Source organism: Actinia tenebrosa, unplaced genomic scaffold (genome assembly GCF_029948245.1).
Source record: "Actinia tenebrosa isolate PJP-AT-01 unplaced genomic scaffold, QUT_ActTen_1.0 PGA_scaffold1__47_contigs__length_23844297, whole genome shotgun sequence".
NCBI lineage: Eukaryota > Metazoa > Cnidaria > Anthozoa > Actiniaria > Actiniidae > Actinia > Actinia tenebrosa.
In genome coordinates this window covers 11,678,380-11,698,225 of record NW_028292578.1, presented here as the reverse complement: position 1 = coordinate 11,698,225, position 19,846 = coordinate 11,678,380, and the positions used below count along the sequence as shown (strand labels likewise).

The 19,846-nt window shown below is 45.1% G+C and overlaps 1 protein-coding gene and 1 non-coding gene across 2 annotated transcripts; one reads left to right on the top strand and one right to left on the bottom strand.

Moving 5' to 3' along the window:
- Positions 1-473: 473 nt before the first annotated feature.
- On the top strand, positions 474-19,728 carry LOC116291665 (uncharacterized). Its single transcript, XM_089032247.1, has 4 exons — positions 474-810; positions 918-1,016; positions 1,196-1,383; positions 18,623-19,728. Exons 1-4 carry the CDS (start codon positions 474-476, stop codon positions 18,857-18,859), a joined length of 861 nt encoding a protein of 286 aa, XP_088888373.1. The 3' UTR covers positions 18,860-19,728.
- Trnag-ucc (transfer RNA glycine (anticodon UCC)) lies at positions 18,956-19,027 on the bottom strand. The gene has a single exon. It is a non-coding gene; the product is annotated as a tRNA-Gly (tRNA).
- Positions 19,729-19,846: the final 118 nt, after the last annotated feature.

Here is a 19,846-nt window from a genome sequence, read left to right as displayed (position 1 = left end):
AAAAGAGACTCGTAAACTTCAAATCAACCGCCATTTTTGACTTCAAAGGATTTTATTGGACGCGTAGGAGACTAAGGCGACTAGAACCAGTCTTCCCATTTTATTTATAAACACAGGAAACCCATTAACGATTAGGTCTGGAAAACTTGAGAGATTTACTTCGTACTAAACTGAGTTTTATATGCTTCGCGGTACCCCCTCCTAAATAAATTAGTATCCCACACCATTCCTCATTCTGAGGAGAATATATAGCCTGGCAAGGAGCGCGTTGCGACCGCTAGTTTACACTGTGGTGTTGCGGGTTGGTGGAGTGTCGTTCGGGAGCCTTCCAAACCCCTATGAGTGATATTTCGTGTAATCTATTTTATTCATCGGAGATGGCATTACATGAGAGTAGTCTGAGAAAAGAGACTAAAGGTCATCTGGTGATGTCACGCTAGTTTCATGTCTTCAGAAAAGTTCACGGAACAAAGATGGCGACTGGTCGGTGTCCTCCTTCATCAGACGAGCAGTTCACTCGTGGCCGTTTCTCCGGCAAGGTTGCCATCGTTACCGGAGGTGCTTCGGGTATCGGTGAAACTACAGTCAGGAGATTCCTTAACGATGGAGCAGCAGTAGCAATCTTTGATATCAACGACAAACTGGGTAAAGAGTTGGAGACATCACTCAAGTCGTCAGGCCACGAGGTTGTGTTCTATTCTGTAGATGTGTCTGATAGAGATCAGTGTATTCAGGCAGTGGACCGTGTGGCCAGCGATCTTGGACGTGTGAATTGTCTTTGTAACAATGCGGCGTATTTTGGCGCCAAAGGTATTAATATAGCTATAGATTAAAATACAAACATGCTGCTCGAGCATTGATCCCGCATATGAGATGTCATGCCTTAATAAGCCCCTGGTCTTATCATTTAATTCCAGGTGTTGACGCACGTAAAGAAGACTGGGACAAGACAATGGCTGTCAATGTTCAAGGATACTCCAATATGGTCCAAGCATGTCTGCCACACATGAAAAAGAGTTAGTAGGAGCTATCGAGAGAGATAACTATATTCCTTGTCGATCATATATCTATTTTATCCCTGGACCCGTCCTAGAGTTGGGTGATGTGGAATCACTTATTTCATTGCTGTATCCAAGATATTTTCAATGCACAGATCTGACGGACATTTATCTTGTAACATCTTTTCTGCTTTTAGATGGTTCTGGCCATCGTGCTGTAGTTAATGTTGCAAGTATTTCCGCTTACGTAGCTCAACCTTTTCACTGGACGTACTCCTCAAGTAAAGGAGCAATAGTTTCACTAACGAAGTGTATGGCTTTGGACTTGGCTGTCGATGGGATACGCGTGAATTCTGTCAGTCCTGCTTGGACTTATACACCAGAGGTGAGACGCGCTGACATCCTAGCCAACAATACAGGCGCGTGGAGAGTGTGCGCGGTGGAGATGGAGGTTGGGGGTGGGGGAGGGGAATGGTCAAGGACAGCAACGTTAGTAGTATAGGGAATGGGGGTTCCAGCGCAATCTCAACACGGGGTAAGACCCGCGTCAAAAATCCACATACGGATAATCCCCACTCCAAGTGTGGTTGGGGGCAACAGCGCAAATATGTTAGTCTATATATGGAGTGCGAAGATTGTAAGAGAACTTTTAAGAAAGAAGCGGATTTGAAAAAGCATTTGAAAATGAAGACGAAGTGTATGAGCAGTTATGATTGTGGATGTGGTAAGAAGTTTGAGACTAAGGTTAAATTGTTTTGGCATTGTCAGGACTGTGAGTACGACTACGACGACCTAAAAAGTGCTTGGTATTAGGTATAAAATATTTCCTATTATATAGATGGAATCCCAAAGCAACTTCAGCACGGTGTCAATACCCGGTAACGGTGAGATTGACGTTAGACAGTTTTGGCGTCAGTCAGAAAGGAAGGTTAAAAGGACTCTCCGAAAAGGTATAGAAGAATTAGGAGCCCTGAAAGCGAGCATAATGGTAGAAGTAAGTTTGTCAAAAGACGAGGTAATGACGACAGCAATGTTGCGATCAAAGTCGTTAGTGATATTAGAATCCACGAATCTGGATAGGTCACTCAGTGAAGCCTTAGAAGCAATAATGGAGTCGCTGTCTAACTACACGAAAGAAGGATCGGGTTGGACAGTAGAGGAGGTTGAAGGAATAGAGATAAGTATAGCCAGGTACGTACCCATACGAGGGGGGAGTTACGTACCGCTACCAACGTGGGTAGAAAGGAAGAAGGCTATTGTAAACGTGAAGAATGAAGACAATCGATGCTTTATGTGGGCAATCAGGTCTGCACTGTATCCAGCAGAGAAGGATCCCTGTAGGACAAGTAAGTATCCCACAGATGATTTAGAGTGGGATGGTGTGGAATTTCCCATGCAGTTGATAGACATCCCCATATTTGAGGAAATAAACGATCTAGCAATTAACGTTTACGGAGTCAGAGAGCAGACGATAGTACCGTTAGTTCTGTCAAAAAGTAAAGGAGAGCGCGTACATTTATTCTACCACGGCGGACACTACTCATGGGTTAAACACATTAGCAGACTATTCTACAGACATACTAAGCACAAAGGCAAAAAGTACTTCTGTGACTGCTGCTTGCTGTCATTTACATCCTTAAATGCCCTAAAGAAACACGATGAGATCTGCCGCGGAGTCGAAGAAGTGGCGCAACGGATCCAGATACCCACCAACAAAGAGCTTTCATACGCAGACCATCAAAAGCAGATGCAAGTGCCTTACGTGATATATGCAGACTTCGAAGCGTTGATAACTAAGGAAGAGCAGAAACGTGGTGCCACGAATAAGGTAGGATTACACGAGATCTGCTCCTTTGGTTACATAGTAGTCAGATCAGACGGTAAAGCAAACCCTCCTGTGATTTACCGAGGTAAGAACGCAGCTAATGAGTTTCTAGAAGCATTGCGAGAAGAGGAGGGGGAGATTAGAGAACAATTAAGACGTCCAAAGAAGATGGAATTTACCAAAGAGAACCAGGAGGCTTTTAACAAGGCAAAAAAATGCCACATTTGTCAACATACGCTTCTTCAGTTTGGAAGACGAGCCAAGAAAGCGTGGGATGAAGATGGAAAGTATCTAGGAGAAGCTCATTTTAAATGCGGGAAGTATGCTAAGAAAGGTGAGAAGCCGGGAAAGCCCTCCACGCACTGCATTCACTGCCACAAAGCATTTGTTGAGGATTTCTATGTGGATAAGGTTAGGGATCACTGCCACATCACTGGTAAATACAGAGGAGCGGCTCATTGGAAATGCAATATAAACTTCAAAGTAAATCCAGACATGGAGATTCCGGTGTTCTTTCACAACCTCCGCGGTTACGACTCCCATTTGCTACTACAAGGAACAGACGGCTTCGACGTCAAATGCATACCCAACAACAAAGAGCGCTACATGTCCGTAACTGTGGGTAAGCTAAAGTTCTTAGATTCGCAGCAGTTTATGGCGGACTCCTTAGCAAACCTCGTAAAGTATAACACCAACTTTCCCATTTCCAGTCAATATGGCGCGGAAAGGAAAGGAGTCTACCCATATGAATACATGGATTCCTGGGATCGATTCAAAGAGTCCCTACCACCCAAAGATCGCTTCTACAGCACCCTAAACGAGTCCGGTATAAAGGATGAGGAGTACCAGCATGCGTTAGACGTGTGGGAAAAGTACTCCTGTGAGAACATGGGGGACTACCACGACATCTACCTAAGGTCTGACGTAGTGCTGCTTGCAGATGTTTTCCAAAGCTTCAGAAAGATGGCTATGGAATATTACGGATTGGATCCCGCTAATTTCTACACGGCTCCTGGGCTCAGCTGGAGTGCTTTGTTAAAGAAGACAAATGCGCAGTTGGATCTCCTAACGGAATACGACATGTATCGGTTTATGGAAGACGGTATTCGTGGCGGCGTATGCGGGCCCAGCCGACGTTACGCCCGCGCAAACAACCCCTTAGTAGAGCACGACCCAGAGAAACCAACCACATACATTTACTACCTGGATGCGAATAACCTTTATGGTTGGGCAATGTCACAGTACCTACCTGTGAGAGACTTCGAATGGGATCCAGTGAAGCCGATAGACTTCTACATGCAGGTAGGAAAGGAGGAAGACAAGGGTTACGTCTTAGAAGTGGATCTGGAGTACCCAGAGCACCTGCACGACGAACACAATGAGTTCCCCTTAGCACCAGAAGCGATAGAGATACCATTTAAGCAGCTAAGTCCGCTGCAAAAGCAAATGTGCCCTGGTTACAAACCGTACAGGAAACTAACTATGAACCTGATGGATAAGAAGAAGTATGTGGTACATTACCGCAACCTGCAGTTCTACGTGCGACACGGAATGCGCGTAGAGAAGATCCACAGAGTCCTAAAATTCACGCAGGAACCCTGGATGCGCCCCTACATTGACTTTAACACGCAAAAGCGTACCGCAGCGAAAAATGACTTCGAGAAAAACCTCTTCAAACTGATGAACAACAGCGTGTTCGGAAAGACAATGGAGAACATCCGCAAGCGCGTAAGCGTAAAAATAGTCAGCACCAAAGAGGAAGCAGAAGCATACGTGTCACAGCCAGGCTTCGTTAGATACGTAGAAATGCTGAACTTCTACGTGATTCACATGAAAAGGGCAAACCTCTTACTAAACAAGCCCGTTTACACAGGCTTTACGGTGCTGGATCTATCGAAGCTGCTTATGTATGAGTTCTACTACGATAAGCTTAAGCCAAAGTACGGAGACCGCTGTCGCCTCCTGTACACAGACACCGACTCCCTAATTCTAGAAGTGCAAACGGAAGACGTTTACAAAGACTGCCTCCCCGATATAGACGAGTACGACACCAGCTGTTACCCGAAGGAGCACTTCCTTTACTCTGCGAAGAATAAGAAGGTAATTGGGAAGATGAAAGACGAAATGTTAGGAAAACCCATAGTAGAGTACGTGGGTCTGAAACCAAAGATGTACAGCGTGCTAAAGTTAGACGGCGTAGAAAAGAAAGCTAAAGGCGTAAAAAAGTATGTGGTTAAGAAGGACATTACGCACGAGTCCTACCTCAACGTATTACGAACACGCAAGGAACAGCGGCATAAGATGAACAGCCTGCGCAGCTATGGTCATCAGATACATAACGTCACGCAGGAGAAGGTGTCGCTGTCTGCATTTGACGGTAAGCGATGGATGTGTGATGACGGAGTGCATACGATAGCATTCGGACATCACACGATAAGCAGTTCTTCTTTGACGAACCCACGCGTGGGACCATCATGAAGATAATACAAGATGGGCTGACCCTTCTTAGCTATTACGCTTCGGATCTGGTAAGTTTCCAAAGACCAATTAGGATCCGTAGCTCTTTTGGATCCTCCTTCTAATTCACCCGGCTCATAGAGATATCGAACCGTGACATTACCTAATTTCTTTTCATGGGGGAAGACCGCCCTCGAACTTCTGATGAAGGACTTGTGTTCCACGTGTTTCTTTTTTATGGCATCCCTGGGTTTCATTCCCGTAGCCCTGGCCGCCTCGTTGTTCGAAGCTGCGACGACCTGGGGGAGCCTCTGAGTCCATTCCCTATTGCGTTTGGAGGGATCTTCCAGCTCTTTCCAATACTGGTATCCAAAGAGACGCTCGGCCAAGGTCTTATTGAATCTTTCGACAATGCTTTGACCCCTGTGGTACTCTGCTTTAGCTCTTCTAATTTTAGTGCTGTGGTCTTTCAGGGTCTTAGTAACCACGCCCATAAACTCTGTCCCCGCATCCACTTGCAGCAGCTTGGGCCATTTCAAGGCGCGCTTATAAACCCTACCTAGGGCTTCTGCGACTTCTCCAGAATCCTTGCTGGTTATGGGTTCGGCGTCCTTGTATCTGCTTGCGATATCAACTACGGTCAAAGCGTACCTATAGGTCTTTTTTCTCACCTTATCGTGCGGTAAGAAAAGCAAATCTGCCTGATGAACTTCATTAGGGGTATTTACGGTAAAGCTGGGCCTGGGAATGTACTTAGGCACGGGAAGATAAACCTGCCAGAGGGTTTGTTTTTTTAACCAATTCTTAGCCGTCTCTTCTGATACCCTGGCCGCGGTCGCGAGTTTCTTGATAGCTGACGCTCCTCTCCAATAGCCTTCAGGCCCATAGTAAATCCTTTTAAGTTTGTCCTCTACGCGGCCCATTATATGAATTCCAAAACAAGATTGATCTTACGTCCGTTAAAATCCACCGTCTTTCCGTCCACTTTAATGGTGATGTTTATGCTTTCTACCAAATTAGATAAGTCATAGCTCAAAGAAATGGGAGTGTATTCTACTGGGTCAAATGGATTACCTTGGGGCAGAAACTTGGACATAAGAGAAGACTTTTCTCCATTGTTGTAACTATGAACCAAGTCGCAATAGACTTCGTAAGAGGATGCGACTTTCCATTTTACATCATATGTATTACCGCTATTTATCGTGGTACTAGTAAGGCCCAGGAGTTCTACCAATGAACTGTCCTTTAAATTAGCGCTTCCACTATTTTTCTTGAATGTCATTTCATGGGGTAATCCTGTGGTAAGAGTATATCCATGCTTTGCTAGCTCCTTAGCCAGTGTTATTGGGGTGTAATGGGAATCTGGTATTTTTGGTTTGGCGGCATTGTCAACGACAAAGCCATCAATTAAATTATACCAAGAATTGTACAAAGAGCAACTAACCAACCGAACCCTTTCCGCGCGGATGGGAGGATTCAGATAAGTGGTAAAGTCATTCTTGTCGCTTTCCAAAAAGACGATCATTATATTAGATACGCCAAGGCCACGCCTCCTGCCAGCCCTGCGACTCCTACGAAGACCAACTCACTATTTTTTTGTTTCTTAGAAGGCTGGTAGTAATTCTTAAAGTCAGGCTTCTTTAACACCACTGTTGGGTGCGCCTGCGAATAAAGTTTGAAGGCGTAGTCTGTGTTTTCGAAGTTCTTATCCGCCTGCATCTTGTCTTGGTAATTCTTATCCAACCAATCCCTGTAGGCTTGTCTTTTTTTATTCCAAGCCGCCACGTCCCGCTGATATTTCTCCAGCGCTAAGTCGTGCCTTTTTCTTTCGGCGTTAGATTCTGCGTTTTTATTACCGCTAACTAATTTATCCAGATATCTACCACCATAATTAGCCCCTGTAAATGCTAAAGCTGCAATAACTCCACCTGCGACTAAGCTAACCATTATATATTAGGCAGGTACTTTTCCTTCCGTAGGTAATCCTTTACCATGATAGCCCCGCCTACGGCAGCGGTCATCTTAGCAAAATTAGTGAAGCTCTTGCTTGGGTCTTCAGTAAAGTCTTCTTTGAGCACTTTCTTACCTACCCAACCAATACCCGCAACGATGGAAGTAATGATAGCTGCTTCTTCAACAGTTTTCAACAACGCGGTCGACATTATATTACAAAGCGAGAAGGAAAATCTAGGTCGCCACGGTACGTGGTGATGAGATTATTCCATTTCAGGGATCTTACTCTTTTTCGTCTCTACAGGTGCGTGATATGTTGCGGCCTCCCACTTTACTTTTGGCTTCGTAGCCCGCCATTGTAAGTAAAGGCTGCCTGCTGCTATAGCGACTCCTAACGCGCCAATGACGTACCCAGGATTGATAAAGGATTCCTCTTCCTCCACCTTTTCCTCCTTTTTTGCCTTGTTCTTTTTATTCATCTCCGCGAGCTTCTTTCCGGCAGCGACTCTGCCTGGAGATTTAGCCTTGGTAATCTTGGTATCTTCTACGGGTGGTTGTTCTTCGGTGTCACTCATCTTATATTAAGGGACTTGAAGGACTTGACAAGTAACTTGATGACGACTTGACAATGACTTGGCAATGACTTGACAACGACTTGACTAAGTACTTGAGAATGACTTAAGGACGACTTGACTAAGTACTTGAGGTGACTTGACAACGACTTGACTAAGTACTTGAGGTGACTTGACAACGACTTGACTAAGTACTTGACTAGGTACTTGAGGCGACTTGATCAGGTACCTCAGCAAGTGCCGCCTGGAAGACCTTTTCGACTTCTCTGTCCTTCTTGAAGTCCTTCCAAGATGTTCCGAAGGAACCTAGTACCTCCTTCAAGTCGACATGCTGAGCTACGTGCAAAGCCGCAGAGGCGACTGCCATTAACTTACCGCACTTCAAAGACAACCACCCACAGGTTATCTTAAGTTCTTGGGATATGACATAGTCATCTCTTATGTCCTTCTGTAGTTGCTCCACGTCGTCTATGGGCAGCGCAAGTCCAAGCAATTTAGTCGCGAACTTAATGGCTGAGTATGCTACGGCGTCCGTGGTCTTACTTGCAAGGGCAGCCTCATACCTCTTATGGAACTTCTTGACTTCCTCTTCCGACAGCTTATTAACCTGCTCATGGGTAAGTTCCTTGCCTATCATTTCCTTACACTTCCCCGAGGAAACAAGGATGTTAAGTTGTTCCTTAAGGTTACTTTCGTCTAACTGTGTGGGGACTTCATCTATCAGCTGCTCAATCTCCATATATGTAAACGTCATACGGAAACCTCAAAGAGAAGATCATCTTGGAATGTTGATGCGTTTTTAAATGCCGCATGTATTCATGCAACTGTTCCTTGCTTATCTCACCACCGTAGTCGCTTAAGATGGTTTCCAGGTCAGACTTACTTGGAGTATAAAATACGACCAGGGAGCCTATGTTTTCCCTGAAGGGTTTAGAGACACTGGTAAGCTGCTGGGAAAGCAACCAAACGCTGATATTGTCATGTCTGCCGCTGAAGGCGAGCTTCACTAATTCGGAGGTGCGCTTTTTTACGTCGTCCCCACAGGCAATGTCATCCAGTATGAGTAAAGTCTGCGTATCTTTAGGGAATTGCTTATGCCAGAACTTCAAATGGCTGGATAACTCGTTAGGGTCTAAGATATCTACGAAGAAGTCGTCATCTTTCACTCCTATGCCTTCCCAGGTGCGGTTGTTCACGTAGGTGGGGCATAATAGCACGATGTAGTCAAAGCGGTATCTAAAGGATCCTAATAGCTGCTCCACGATGAACTGGGTCTTTCCGCAGCCGGTGTGTCCTACTATCAGAGCGTTACAAGGCATGTGATCTGGGTTCATATATAGATGGAACCAGTGGAAGCAGTAAGAAGGATTACCGCCGACGCAAAGGATAAAAGAGACACCATAGAAATGCAAAGGGAAGAGATAGACCGGTTAAAAGAGCGCGTACAGGAATTGTACGATGAAATGTGTGGTCTGAAGCGTGCAGAACGGTTTGGCGCGCTTTTGACAATGGCGGGCTGGGCTCAGGAGTCCATTAAGGACTTCATTCGATATCCCCCATAGATATATGGACTGCATTACGTGCGAACTACCTGCTGACTGCATCATCGTTACCCCTCCGACGCCTCGTAAGAAACACAGCTGCTGTCACTGTAATAAGGTATTCTCTGAAGAAGACTTCGTTGGACATTGGTGTCCCGCGGATACTAAAGCACAAAGGACTTTAGACGACGTTCGAGAAGAGTAAGAGGTCGCAAAGAAGATCTTACTAAGCCCCAGCAAGAGGAATTAGCATAGGTCTTTCTTTTTTATTGTTATTTTGTTAAATGCTGCAAAGAGGTCTCAAGTAAGGACCTATTTTTTATTGTTATTTTGTTAAATCATCGTAATCGAAGAATGGTTAACATGATTATCTTTTTGCTGGTTTCAACGATGAGAAAGAATGATACCTCATCTTTTAATGGGGGCTTAACAAAATAACAAGAAATAATAGACCCTATCCTAAAACCCTCTTACAGGGTTTAACAATTTAACAATAAAAAATAAGGTATATATAATGAAGTGCGTGCAATGTGATAGAGCTTTTAGTAGCAAGCAGCGACTGCAATACCATCTTTCCAAGAAAGTCTGTCAGAAGACCATCAGCACTGTTTGCGGTGACTGCGGTAAGGAACTGTCCACAGTACAGGCCCTACGATATCACCGCGAGCATAGAGTCTGCCTTAAAGATCATTGCCGCCGATGCGATGAACCCCTCTTCGAAGAAAACTGGCATAAGTACCGCTGCCGTCGCTATGACCTCACAGATGTGGTCTGCGAGACCCACGGCGATTTAGCAGAGCGATGTTGCCCCCTTGAAACCGGCCGGGTGCTCACGCGACGTAAGAAGGAGATCGACGAAGACTTCGTATGCTTCGACGACTATGAGGGTGTAAGGTGGGAGAATAGGGAACACTGGGATGGCATCTGCGACCGATGTGGCTGTATACGTAGCGGCCAACATATTTGGTGCTGCCTTTACGATGGCCCTAAGCCCTTAGATCATTATCTGTTGGTAAGAAAAGAGTGGAATCTACTTAAGGTATAATGTTACCTTACATCGCAGCGTTCCTAGGAGGTGTGACTATTACCTTATCAGCGTATGAAATGGCGGAAAAAATGAGGGCAGACACAGCAGATGACTACTTATCCGCCCATGAAGAGGATTAGTCGCACAACGGATTATCCTCCGCTCGACGTTCGATGTCAAACTTCCATCGGCCGTTTACCTTACCATGACTGCGTAGGTGTGTATATTCTTCACCCTGCAGTATGTATCTCACGCAGTCAGGCGCCCAAAGGCTGTATTCCTGACCGTCGCGTTCTAAGACCAACCTCAAACGGTCGATGTCTTCGAATGCGACGTAATTTTTTATTCGGTATGAAACGCCTTGCAGCAGATCTCGCCAGTATGTTTGTTTAAGAATCATTATACCTATGGAATATCTTAAGGTGCGTGCTTAAGGTGTTGGGGCCTTTGAAGGCCTTTACGCACCAAGGACAAGGGGTACGTACGTCGGCCATGTACTCGGCTATTTCCCTGGTCAGCATATCGTAATCATTGCTTACGATGGTCAGGTAACCATTCTCTTCGAATCTTTCTAACATCACCTTTTGTTTGTCGGACAGGACTCCGTTGCCTTTAGGTGTTTTCAGTTCGATGCACAGCCCATTATATTTTTTATGACTGTTGAGAATCAACAGGTCGGGTTGCCCTGCCTGGTAGCCCTTCTGCCAGCATTTAATGCGCTTATTTGAGGTGTCTTGCAGTTCTCCTAAGCCAGGGACTATGATTGCATATGGGTAGAACCTGCGAACGTTGTATACGACCCGATTATGTAGGTCAGACTCGGTCTCTATTTTAAACTTCATCTTATTTGGGCTATTGAAGCGCTTCTCCAGCTCGTAGTTACCATTCTTTCTAAGCGCAGGTAGGACTTCCTCGAAGACCCAGCTACGCAGCTCCACTGCTTTAGGTAGCTTGGAGCTAAATATCAACTCATACAACCCAGGTTCCGAAATGAACACGGATTGTGGGTGGATAGTAGAAGGGGAACGGTTTGGGACCCCTTGCATGTCAACCCATCTTTTCTGGTATTTTTCGGAGACATGATCCCTGATGGCCTTCTTGGTGTTCTCGTAATCTAACGCCGCAGCCACCTCCTTTGCTTTGAAATACAATTGGTCGCCTTGCACTAGGCATTGCAGTTTGGTGTCGTCGTTTTCAAATACGCGAAGCATTATATATGTAAGGAATATTCTTTATCCTTGGCTCAAGGAACTCGAGTCTAGTAGGCAACGCTTTTTAGCTGATTCATTTCTACACTCAGTTGCGCGTCTGAGACTACGAAGATATATGCGTTGATCTTAGTAGCGTCGCTGGCGTCTTTGGTGCGCTTGATCTCCAACGTAATGCCGTCCTGGGTATTTACCAGCCGCAATCCCTGACCATGTAGGTCTTCGTCGTTCGTCGTGCGCATGTCGATCCACAGCGCATACTTATCCTTAAAGAATTCCTTTGGGTCAATTTGGTCGCCAAACTTACGTGCGACTTCCCGGTACATATCCGCGGGCTTTATCCCTTGTGAGTAAACCTTATTAGGCACTCCGTTAATGCTAACGCCTACGTTAGTGATGTTAGGATTAAAGAACGCCTCGGAGTCACGCAATCCTGCCGTGTATGTCTTTGCGAACAGCAACATTATCCCTGTAAGGCTGCGCCTGGGAAGGTTAATGCTTTGGTTGATGACCTCTTCGACGTTATTTGTAAAGCTGAACGTCTTGTACATCACGACGTGATCGTAAAGGAAAGCCTTCCCGGAGCTGTATTCCATACCGGCGCTACGTGCTAAGTCTTCGCTGTATACCGTTTCATACTGCAGCTCTAAGTTAGTAACGGAGTATGGGTGGACGGCTGAGGAACTTACGTCCTTTCCCTGTAGGATGTTCGTAGTGTCTGCTAGGGTTACTTCGAACTGCAGCTCGCTTAGCTGCCTTGGGTAGTATGCACCGTGGTTCGTGATAACTTCGAAATCTAATGGAACGACATATTTAGTGCCATAAGCCGTCTTTATTTCGTCTTCTCCCGAGGCGCTGTCGGTTGCGCTTCTTACCTTGCGTATGGCATCACTGGCGATTCCCTGCTCTATCCTTTGCGCGCGGTCAAATGCAGTCAACCATAAGTCTTTGTACGTGGTATACAAATCATACCTGTTTAAGTCCAGCAAGGATTCCCCGGCGAACTTTACGCGTATTTTGGAAACAAGGTTTCTACCTGCATTATTGACGACGTAACGCACGTCCGCAGTGTTTGGTTGTATTGCTAGGTCAAACCTTAGCGCCAGGGTGCCAGGAACCAACACTAGGTTATCCGTTAGGCGGGGCACGCCTACGTACAGGGTTTCCCCTGGCTTAGCGCTGCTGGGGGTAAAGGTGACCCGGTGAAAGGTGCGTTCTGCTTTCAGTCCGCCAACCTGCTTAGGTAATATGTTGGGGTTTAACTTTGAGCTTATCATATATAATGGAAGTAGAAGGAACGGATTTTGACCCCACCACCGAAGAAGGCCAAGTCGATATTAACGACGAAGAATACGACGCATGGACTAAAGGCGCGGATACCGAACCTCACATCTACGACATGGCCTTAATAAGTAGGTATGGTGATAGATGGAGAAGCTTCAAGGCCACCTTGAATCGCATGTGGCAATCGAGAAACCACGGCAGCCCCATCCCTGAGTACTTAGAGCTTCAAAACATAGGTGAGCAGGGGGCAACTGCGCGGGAGACTGTAGAGTGGGCAACTCGAGAGCTAGAGCAGCGCTACAGCAACTTCGATGCTGATGATGTAAAGCTCACGGAAAGGGGAAACAAAGTCCGCATAAGCGTTCAAGACATGAGATATCCCGACAAAAACCGCTGGACAACCCCACAAAACCTCTTCGATGAGGAGGGTAACGTTAGGGGTGACGTCTCGAGATTAAAAGGCTTTCAACTAGCTACCCGAAGCGCGTTAGAAAGGTTGGCAGCCTTGAACGACAGGGTTGCGTTAGAAAAACGCGCTGAGGGGTTGCAAGAAACGTTGGATGAAAGGGAGGAAGAATATATGAAGCAAAACCGACTACTTACTGATGCTCAAAAAAGACAACTTGACAGCAAGGACCAAACGATAGTGGAAATAATAGAACAAAGAAACGAGGCTCGACGCGAAAGAGACCAAGTCCAAAGAGCCTTCGATCTTGTCCTGCAAGACCTGGACATAAGCAATGAGGAAGGAAAAAACTTGCGTACCACCATATCCGGCTCTCTAGAGGAACGGCGGCAGTTAATTACACGAATAAAGACTATGGAAGAGCAAGTCAGACAAATGGACCAGGCTATTGAAGACCTGGAGGGACAAATAGAGCGGCAGCAAGAAGTAATCGAGGACCAAACTCGTACCGAGGAAGAAAGGGAAGCAGCTCAAAGGGAAGTGGAGGCCCTCGAAATACGCCTTGCGGAATTGCGGGCTCAAAAGGAAAACCTGGAAAAGGAGCTGGGGCTTACCACCAAGGAAAAGGTAAAAAGAGCCCTTTTGAAGTATGGCCTTCCGCTGGCATTCGCCGTCGCTATTTCGAGCGTAGTAGGAGTTATCCTATCCGCTCTTAAGGCTACAGGCGCGGGCGTAAAGAAATTAGGCAATGGACTAACGGACTTGGGAAAAAAGATGGCAGCCGGTCTTCCTGGGCTGCTGGGTTCAGTTGTTTCCTTGGCACTTAGGGCCGGCGGCGAACTGTTGAAGTTTGTAGGGAATAACATCTGGATATTAGTCGTAGCTATTGGGGTGGTCCTCCTGAAGAAGATGAAGGCTTAATCTTCTCATCGGACGGTGTCCTGCTTTGAGGATAATGAAAGACGGTATTAGCACCGCCCTGGTAATTTGGAACCAACGGCAACACACTCATGGTAGAAATGGGCTTATGACTCCAGGCTGCATTAGCGGGCCTGCGACCTATGCGATTTATCCCAAACTTGCCGTCATCAGAAGTGACTTGCAACTTAGCATATTTACAATTGGCTAGCATATGAAAAGTCACTGGCGTTAGGTCTTCAGTGGACCTAGTGTAGGGCTCCATCGAAAAATGGGTAACTTTCCTGGTGTTCGTTGAAGTTCGATAAGGAAGCAGGGGCTTATTATTCTCATCGATAAGCCTAAACCCCACATTCGCATGCGTATTTGCATTAATGCTAATAGTGCAAATGACCAATGCAGTTCCCCCAACCTCAACCCACAGTCCAACGTCATGCCAAGCGCCGTTGTCATATCCCTCTTCATCTAAGCGGTGGGTATAACGCGTTTCCCTCACGTATGGATTCATATATTACAGGGAACAAGTTCCCTTCTAGAGGCTCATTACCGTCAAAGTGCTGATGGTCATGTGGTTATAGACAGTATTCCTTTGATTTTCTATGCTATTTATGCAAACACTCCCGGTGTCATCTACTCTTATCTGCAGCTTTACCTTTCCGTGGCAATCAGCAACCATGTGGAAAGTCCAAACGGAAAGATTCTCAGAGCTATTCGTTGGCGGCTCTACTGAGAAATGCGTAGGCTCCCTGTTGTTTGTCTTCGCGCGCATGGGTTGCAATACTCCATTGTCGTCACAGAAACGAAATCCTACATTCGCACTGCTAACGGCCCCCAAAGAAATGCTGCATAATATCAATTTCTTTCCTGAGTAGTTCAGATCCACAGACATCCCGGTGACGTCCACCCAAGATGCCTGGTTGTATTTTTTCTCGCCTGTGTAAGTCGTATAGACGCAATCTACTCCAGCTACGTAGGGGTTGTTCATCGCCATATATAATAGCTCAGACCAATGCTTGCAGCTGCTAAGCCGGCTTTTAGTAAGTTATGGTCATATTCCTCAGGTATCGCAGGTAGGACCTTCTTTGATGGTTTCTTAACTACGGGTAGCTTCGTTTCGTGTACCTTCTTTGGCTTCTCTACGAAGTGAGGAATGTTCCTAAGAGTGTCAGAGTTCACGTCATTCACCCCAAACTTCATATCCTTAGTAGCTCGCTGCAGTTTATTGTTGTATCCTACTACAGAACCAGTATTTATAGATAAATTACTAGGCATTAACCAACAACCCGGGGCTACTGCATAGTCCAGTCGGGCCTTAGAATTTTGTATAGCTAGTTGGTAACGCTGTACGCCCTTGCTAATGTCGCCCTCCAAAATCGAACTTTCGAATAGAATCAAAGCTTCGGCTCGCGTTTCTTCTGCGGCGCCCGTATTTCCCACTATGCTGGATCGGGTGTTTACCTGAGCTCCAAGGATGGAATACACGTAAGCTTCTATGCTGCGGTTCAAACGGGCAAGGCCGGCTTTGGTTAGTCCTTTGCCTTCTGGGGGTATGAAATTAAGATATTGCTTCGTTTGCTCGTCGTTGGTAATTTTGATAATCAGTGGATTGGCCCCTGCATACTTACCGCCCTCGTCTTTGAACAAAGGTCCGTCTCTAACTTCCTTAGTGGTCTTAGCGTTTGGTTCAAAGAAGGTGCTACTGTCGTGAGTTTCTTTGTGATACCCAGTGTTCCATCGTAGATTCAACGCATGAACTTCCTTATCACTTAGCTCGTGCCCACCAATCCCCCAATAAGCCCAAATATGCCCCAGACCATTGTTAGCGCCGGCAGTGCATCGGAAATCCTTCCCTACAACGTCAAACTCCTTACAAAGTCTGTCATAAGCCGGCACGCTGTATTTATTATCTCTTGGATAAAACGTGGCATCTCCCGGCAGCGCAATAACACCCATTTCATGCAGTATTCTTCTAACCGTGAAGTGAAAATGAAACATAAATATTGAATTCTTCATCAAGCTTGCGCTTACACCACAGCCGCTAGTGGCACACCAAACTGCAAAGTTTAGTTGCTGCGGCCAATAACGCATGTTAGGACCGCTTAACCATTCATGAGATTCCTTAGCGGTGGTATGATTAATGGGTACGTCTTTGAAGATATCCCGCACCTTTAACGGAAAGGAATGCTTGTTAGAAATCCGCATGTTCAGCGTTAGGTCCAAGCTTGGGTGTTTATCAAATGAAACTGCGGGTATCGGATAAGTACTGGTACCAAGCAATAATTCCTTTGACCAACCTTGCGCGGGCTTATGTTCAACATATGTTGGCTTAGGCTTATGTTCAACATAACCAGAATTCTTCAGTTGATCGTCTATCTGATTAACCAGCGTAGGTTTCAAATCCTCATTACTGTACATTCTGGAGCCGTTATAGTAAATACCATCGGGCCTTCTTTCGAACTTACTAGCATCCGCGTGCGGAAACATCTTCCTAAATGCTCTCCAATTCCAGTAATCTCGATTATCGTGATGTGGCTGCTCCTCTACGTTATTTCCAAAAGCGTCGTACATTAGTATATATAATGGATGTTATACCATCAGCACCTCCACTCTATCCTGATTTACCTACAAAACCCAATGAATTGAATGCCGAGAACTTCCGCTTGAATAAGGCAAATCTAATCCTCGCTTACTTAGAGGGTCAAACGAAGCACTATGAGGAGGTCAGGAAAAAGTATGCTAGAGCCCGAAGCATATTACATAAAATCGCGATAACTTCCGGCTCCATGTCCGTGGCGTTAACAGGCTCTGGCGTTGCTACTTCGCTTACTGGGCCGGGAATAATCGTTGGAGTTCCTTTGGCCGGCGTTGGGGCAGCTTGTGGTATCATTTCGGCTGTTGCTACGGGTATTATGAAAAAGCTATCCACGAAAATATCCAAGCATGACACGACAATAGCTCTGTCTAGGGCTAAAGTAAATACTATTACCGACCTTGTCTCAAAGGCTTTGCGTGACAGAAAGATAGACGACGTAGAATTCTCGCTTATCTTAGCCGAAGAAGACAAATACGAGAAATTAAAGACGGACATAAGGAATAAAAAAACAGTCGTAAAAGATCTTTCCGAGGAATCTCGCAAAAAGATCTACCAGGAGGCAAAAGAAGAGCTTCAAAGAAAGCTTGCTCAGTAAACATCTGCTTCGAAAAGAGCGTGACGGGATTCTATTTACATATCGAACGTCAGTCTAGAAAATATGCAGATTAGTTTCACAAATCTATTTCACAAATGTGAAACGTTTTCACAAATGTGAAAGAAAATTGTGAAGGTTTTGATTGGCTGAAAACATATGACGTAATCGTCCACTATCTTCTTGGAATCCATCCTAACAGGGGGTGGTTGGGGTCAATTTTGTAAAATATTTCATAGATTACGTCAGGGTAATAAGGAATATCCTTATCCAGCCGACAGAATAACCACTCGGCCCTTTGCATATCTGGGACATGAGGAATACACTTACCGGTAATTTCAGACAAAAGATAGGGAATAGCTTTGTAATATTTCCCTAGTTTTAATTTTTTCAATGTCTTCCGTAGACTTTGTGGGGTTGGCTCTTCTAAATGGTCTATGATTTTCTTCTTTACTTCGTTGTCTAAATATACCGGTCGATAACCTTGGATATGACTCATCCAGTCCCTAAAGTATTTTATTCTTTTGTATGGCGTCTTCTTACGACCTCCGTTGGAATAATATTGTTCCCTGGTAGCACAAGGCACGGCATTACGAATATTTTTACCGCACTCGTAACACTGTGCTGATGTGTCGTCTTCTATTTGCATTTTCTTACCACAACACCAGAAACCCTTGGGCTTGGGTATGTTAATTTTAGGTGCTAAGCAAACTATGCAGAAGTTGTTTACGAACTCTTTACATTCATGCATTGTATATCCAACAGAATACCTTAACCTTCGTTTGCAGTACCCAACAGAGCAGCAGTAAGGGACTTTTCGCGGGAAATCCCGTAAATCTGCTGTACCCGCGTTCGTAATTCCCCGGGTAAAACCCGCAAATATACGGCATCGATCGCGAGTCCCCCTTACTGCTGCTAACGTTAGTCACATGACGTTTCCCTTCACTAGCTTCTATTGGTTAGCTTCAGGGGGGGGGGGGGGGGAGGAAAGCTGCGCATGATCGTCCAGCAGTGGATGGAGAGAACCTCTGAGAGAGAAGGACATTCAGGGACAGGAATGGACCTTTATCACACGGCGGCCATATTTATTCTCATGAGAAAAAAACTTTGTTTCCCCAGCATAAATTAATTCTAAAGCGCCTGAATTTGAGGCTACGCGTGGTGGAATCTATTGTTCAATCCAACATGGCTGCCGCGTGAATAAGGCCCATAAGTATAATGCTCGTAATCCTCATTTAATTTCTTCAGGTTGCCAAGGCAGCAGTAGAAGACAGAACAAAATGGGAACCCCTTTGGGGTAAGTTCCATATGTTATGCCGAATGGGTGAGCCCAAAGAAGTAGCAGCGGCAATCACTTATTTGTGCAGTAGCGATGCCTCCTTCATAACATCTGTGGATCTTCCCGTGGACGGAGGTTACCTGGGGATGAGCGCGGAAGGACTGGGAGAGAATTCAAAGTTTGCTGGAACGGAACAAAAACATTAATTCTGTAAAAAGTTAGTGCATTGAACGCCTCGGGATTTTATTTTCTGGATTTTAAACGTAAAGATACATCAAGAAACGAACAGTAAAAACGAAAATTGCGTCGACCGGGAATCGAACCCGGATCAACTGCTTGGAAGGCAGCTATGCTGACCATTATACCACCGACGCGCACACGAAAATATTTAAGAAATAGATGCGTTCTTAAAAATGTCTTCACTTCCGCGTATAAAAAATATTCGTATATAACGAGTGAGCCTCATTTCAGCAAAGTCATGCACCTGAATGTTCACGAATTGATATAATAGCAACAAATAACAAGTCATGCAAAATCGAATGGATTAAGATATCGAATAAAACGGGTCAAAATCGAATGGATCAAGATATCGAATAAAACGGGTCAAAATCGAATGGATCAAGATATCGAATAAAACGGGTCAAAATCGAATGGAGTAAGATATCGAATAAAACGGGTCAAAATCGAATGGATCAAGATATCGAATAAAACGGGTCAAAATCGAATGGAATAAGATATCGAATAAAACGGGTCAAAATCGAATGGATCAAGATATCGAATAAAACGGGTCAAAATCGAATGGATTAAGATATCGAATAAAACGGGTCAAAATCGAATGGATCAAGATATCGAATAAAACGGGTCAAAATCGAATGGATCAAGATATCGAATAAAACGGGTCAAAATCGAATGGATCCAGATATCGAATAAAACGGGTCAAAATCGAATGGAGTAAGATATGGAATAAAACGGGTCAAAATCGAATGGAGTAAGATATGGAATAAAACGGGTCAAAATCGAATGGATCAAAATATCGAATAAAACGGGTCAAAATCGAATGGAATAAAATATCGAATAAAACGGGTCAAAATCGAATGGATCGAAATATCGAATAAAACGTTGCAATATTCCAATTTACAGTTTCTTTCAGTGACCACAAATATAATAGTTGCAAGTCGAGGTTGGATTTGCTG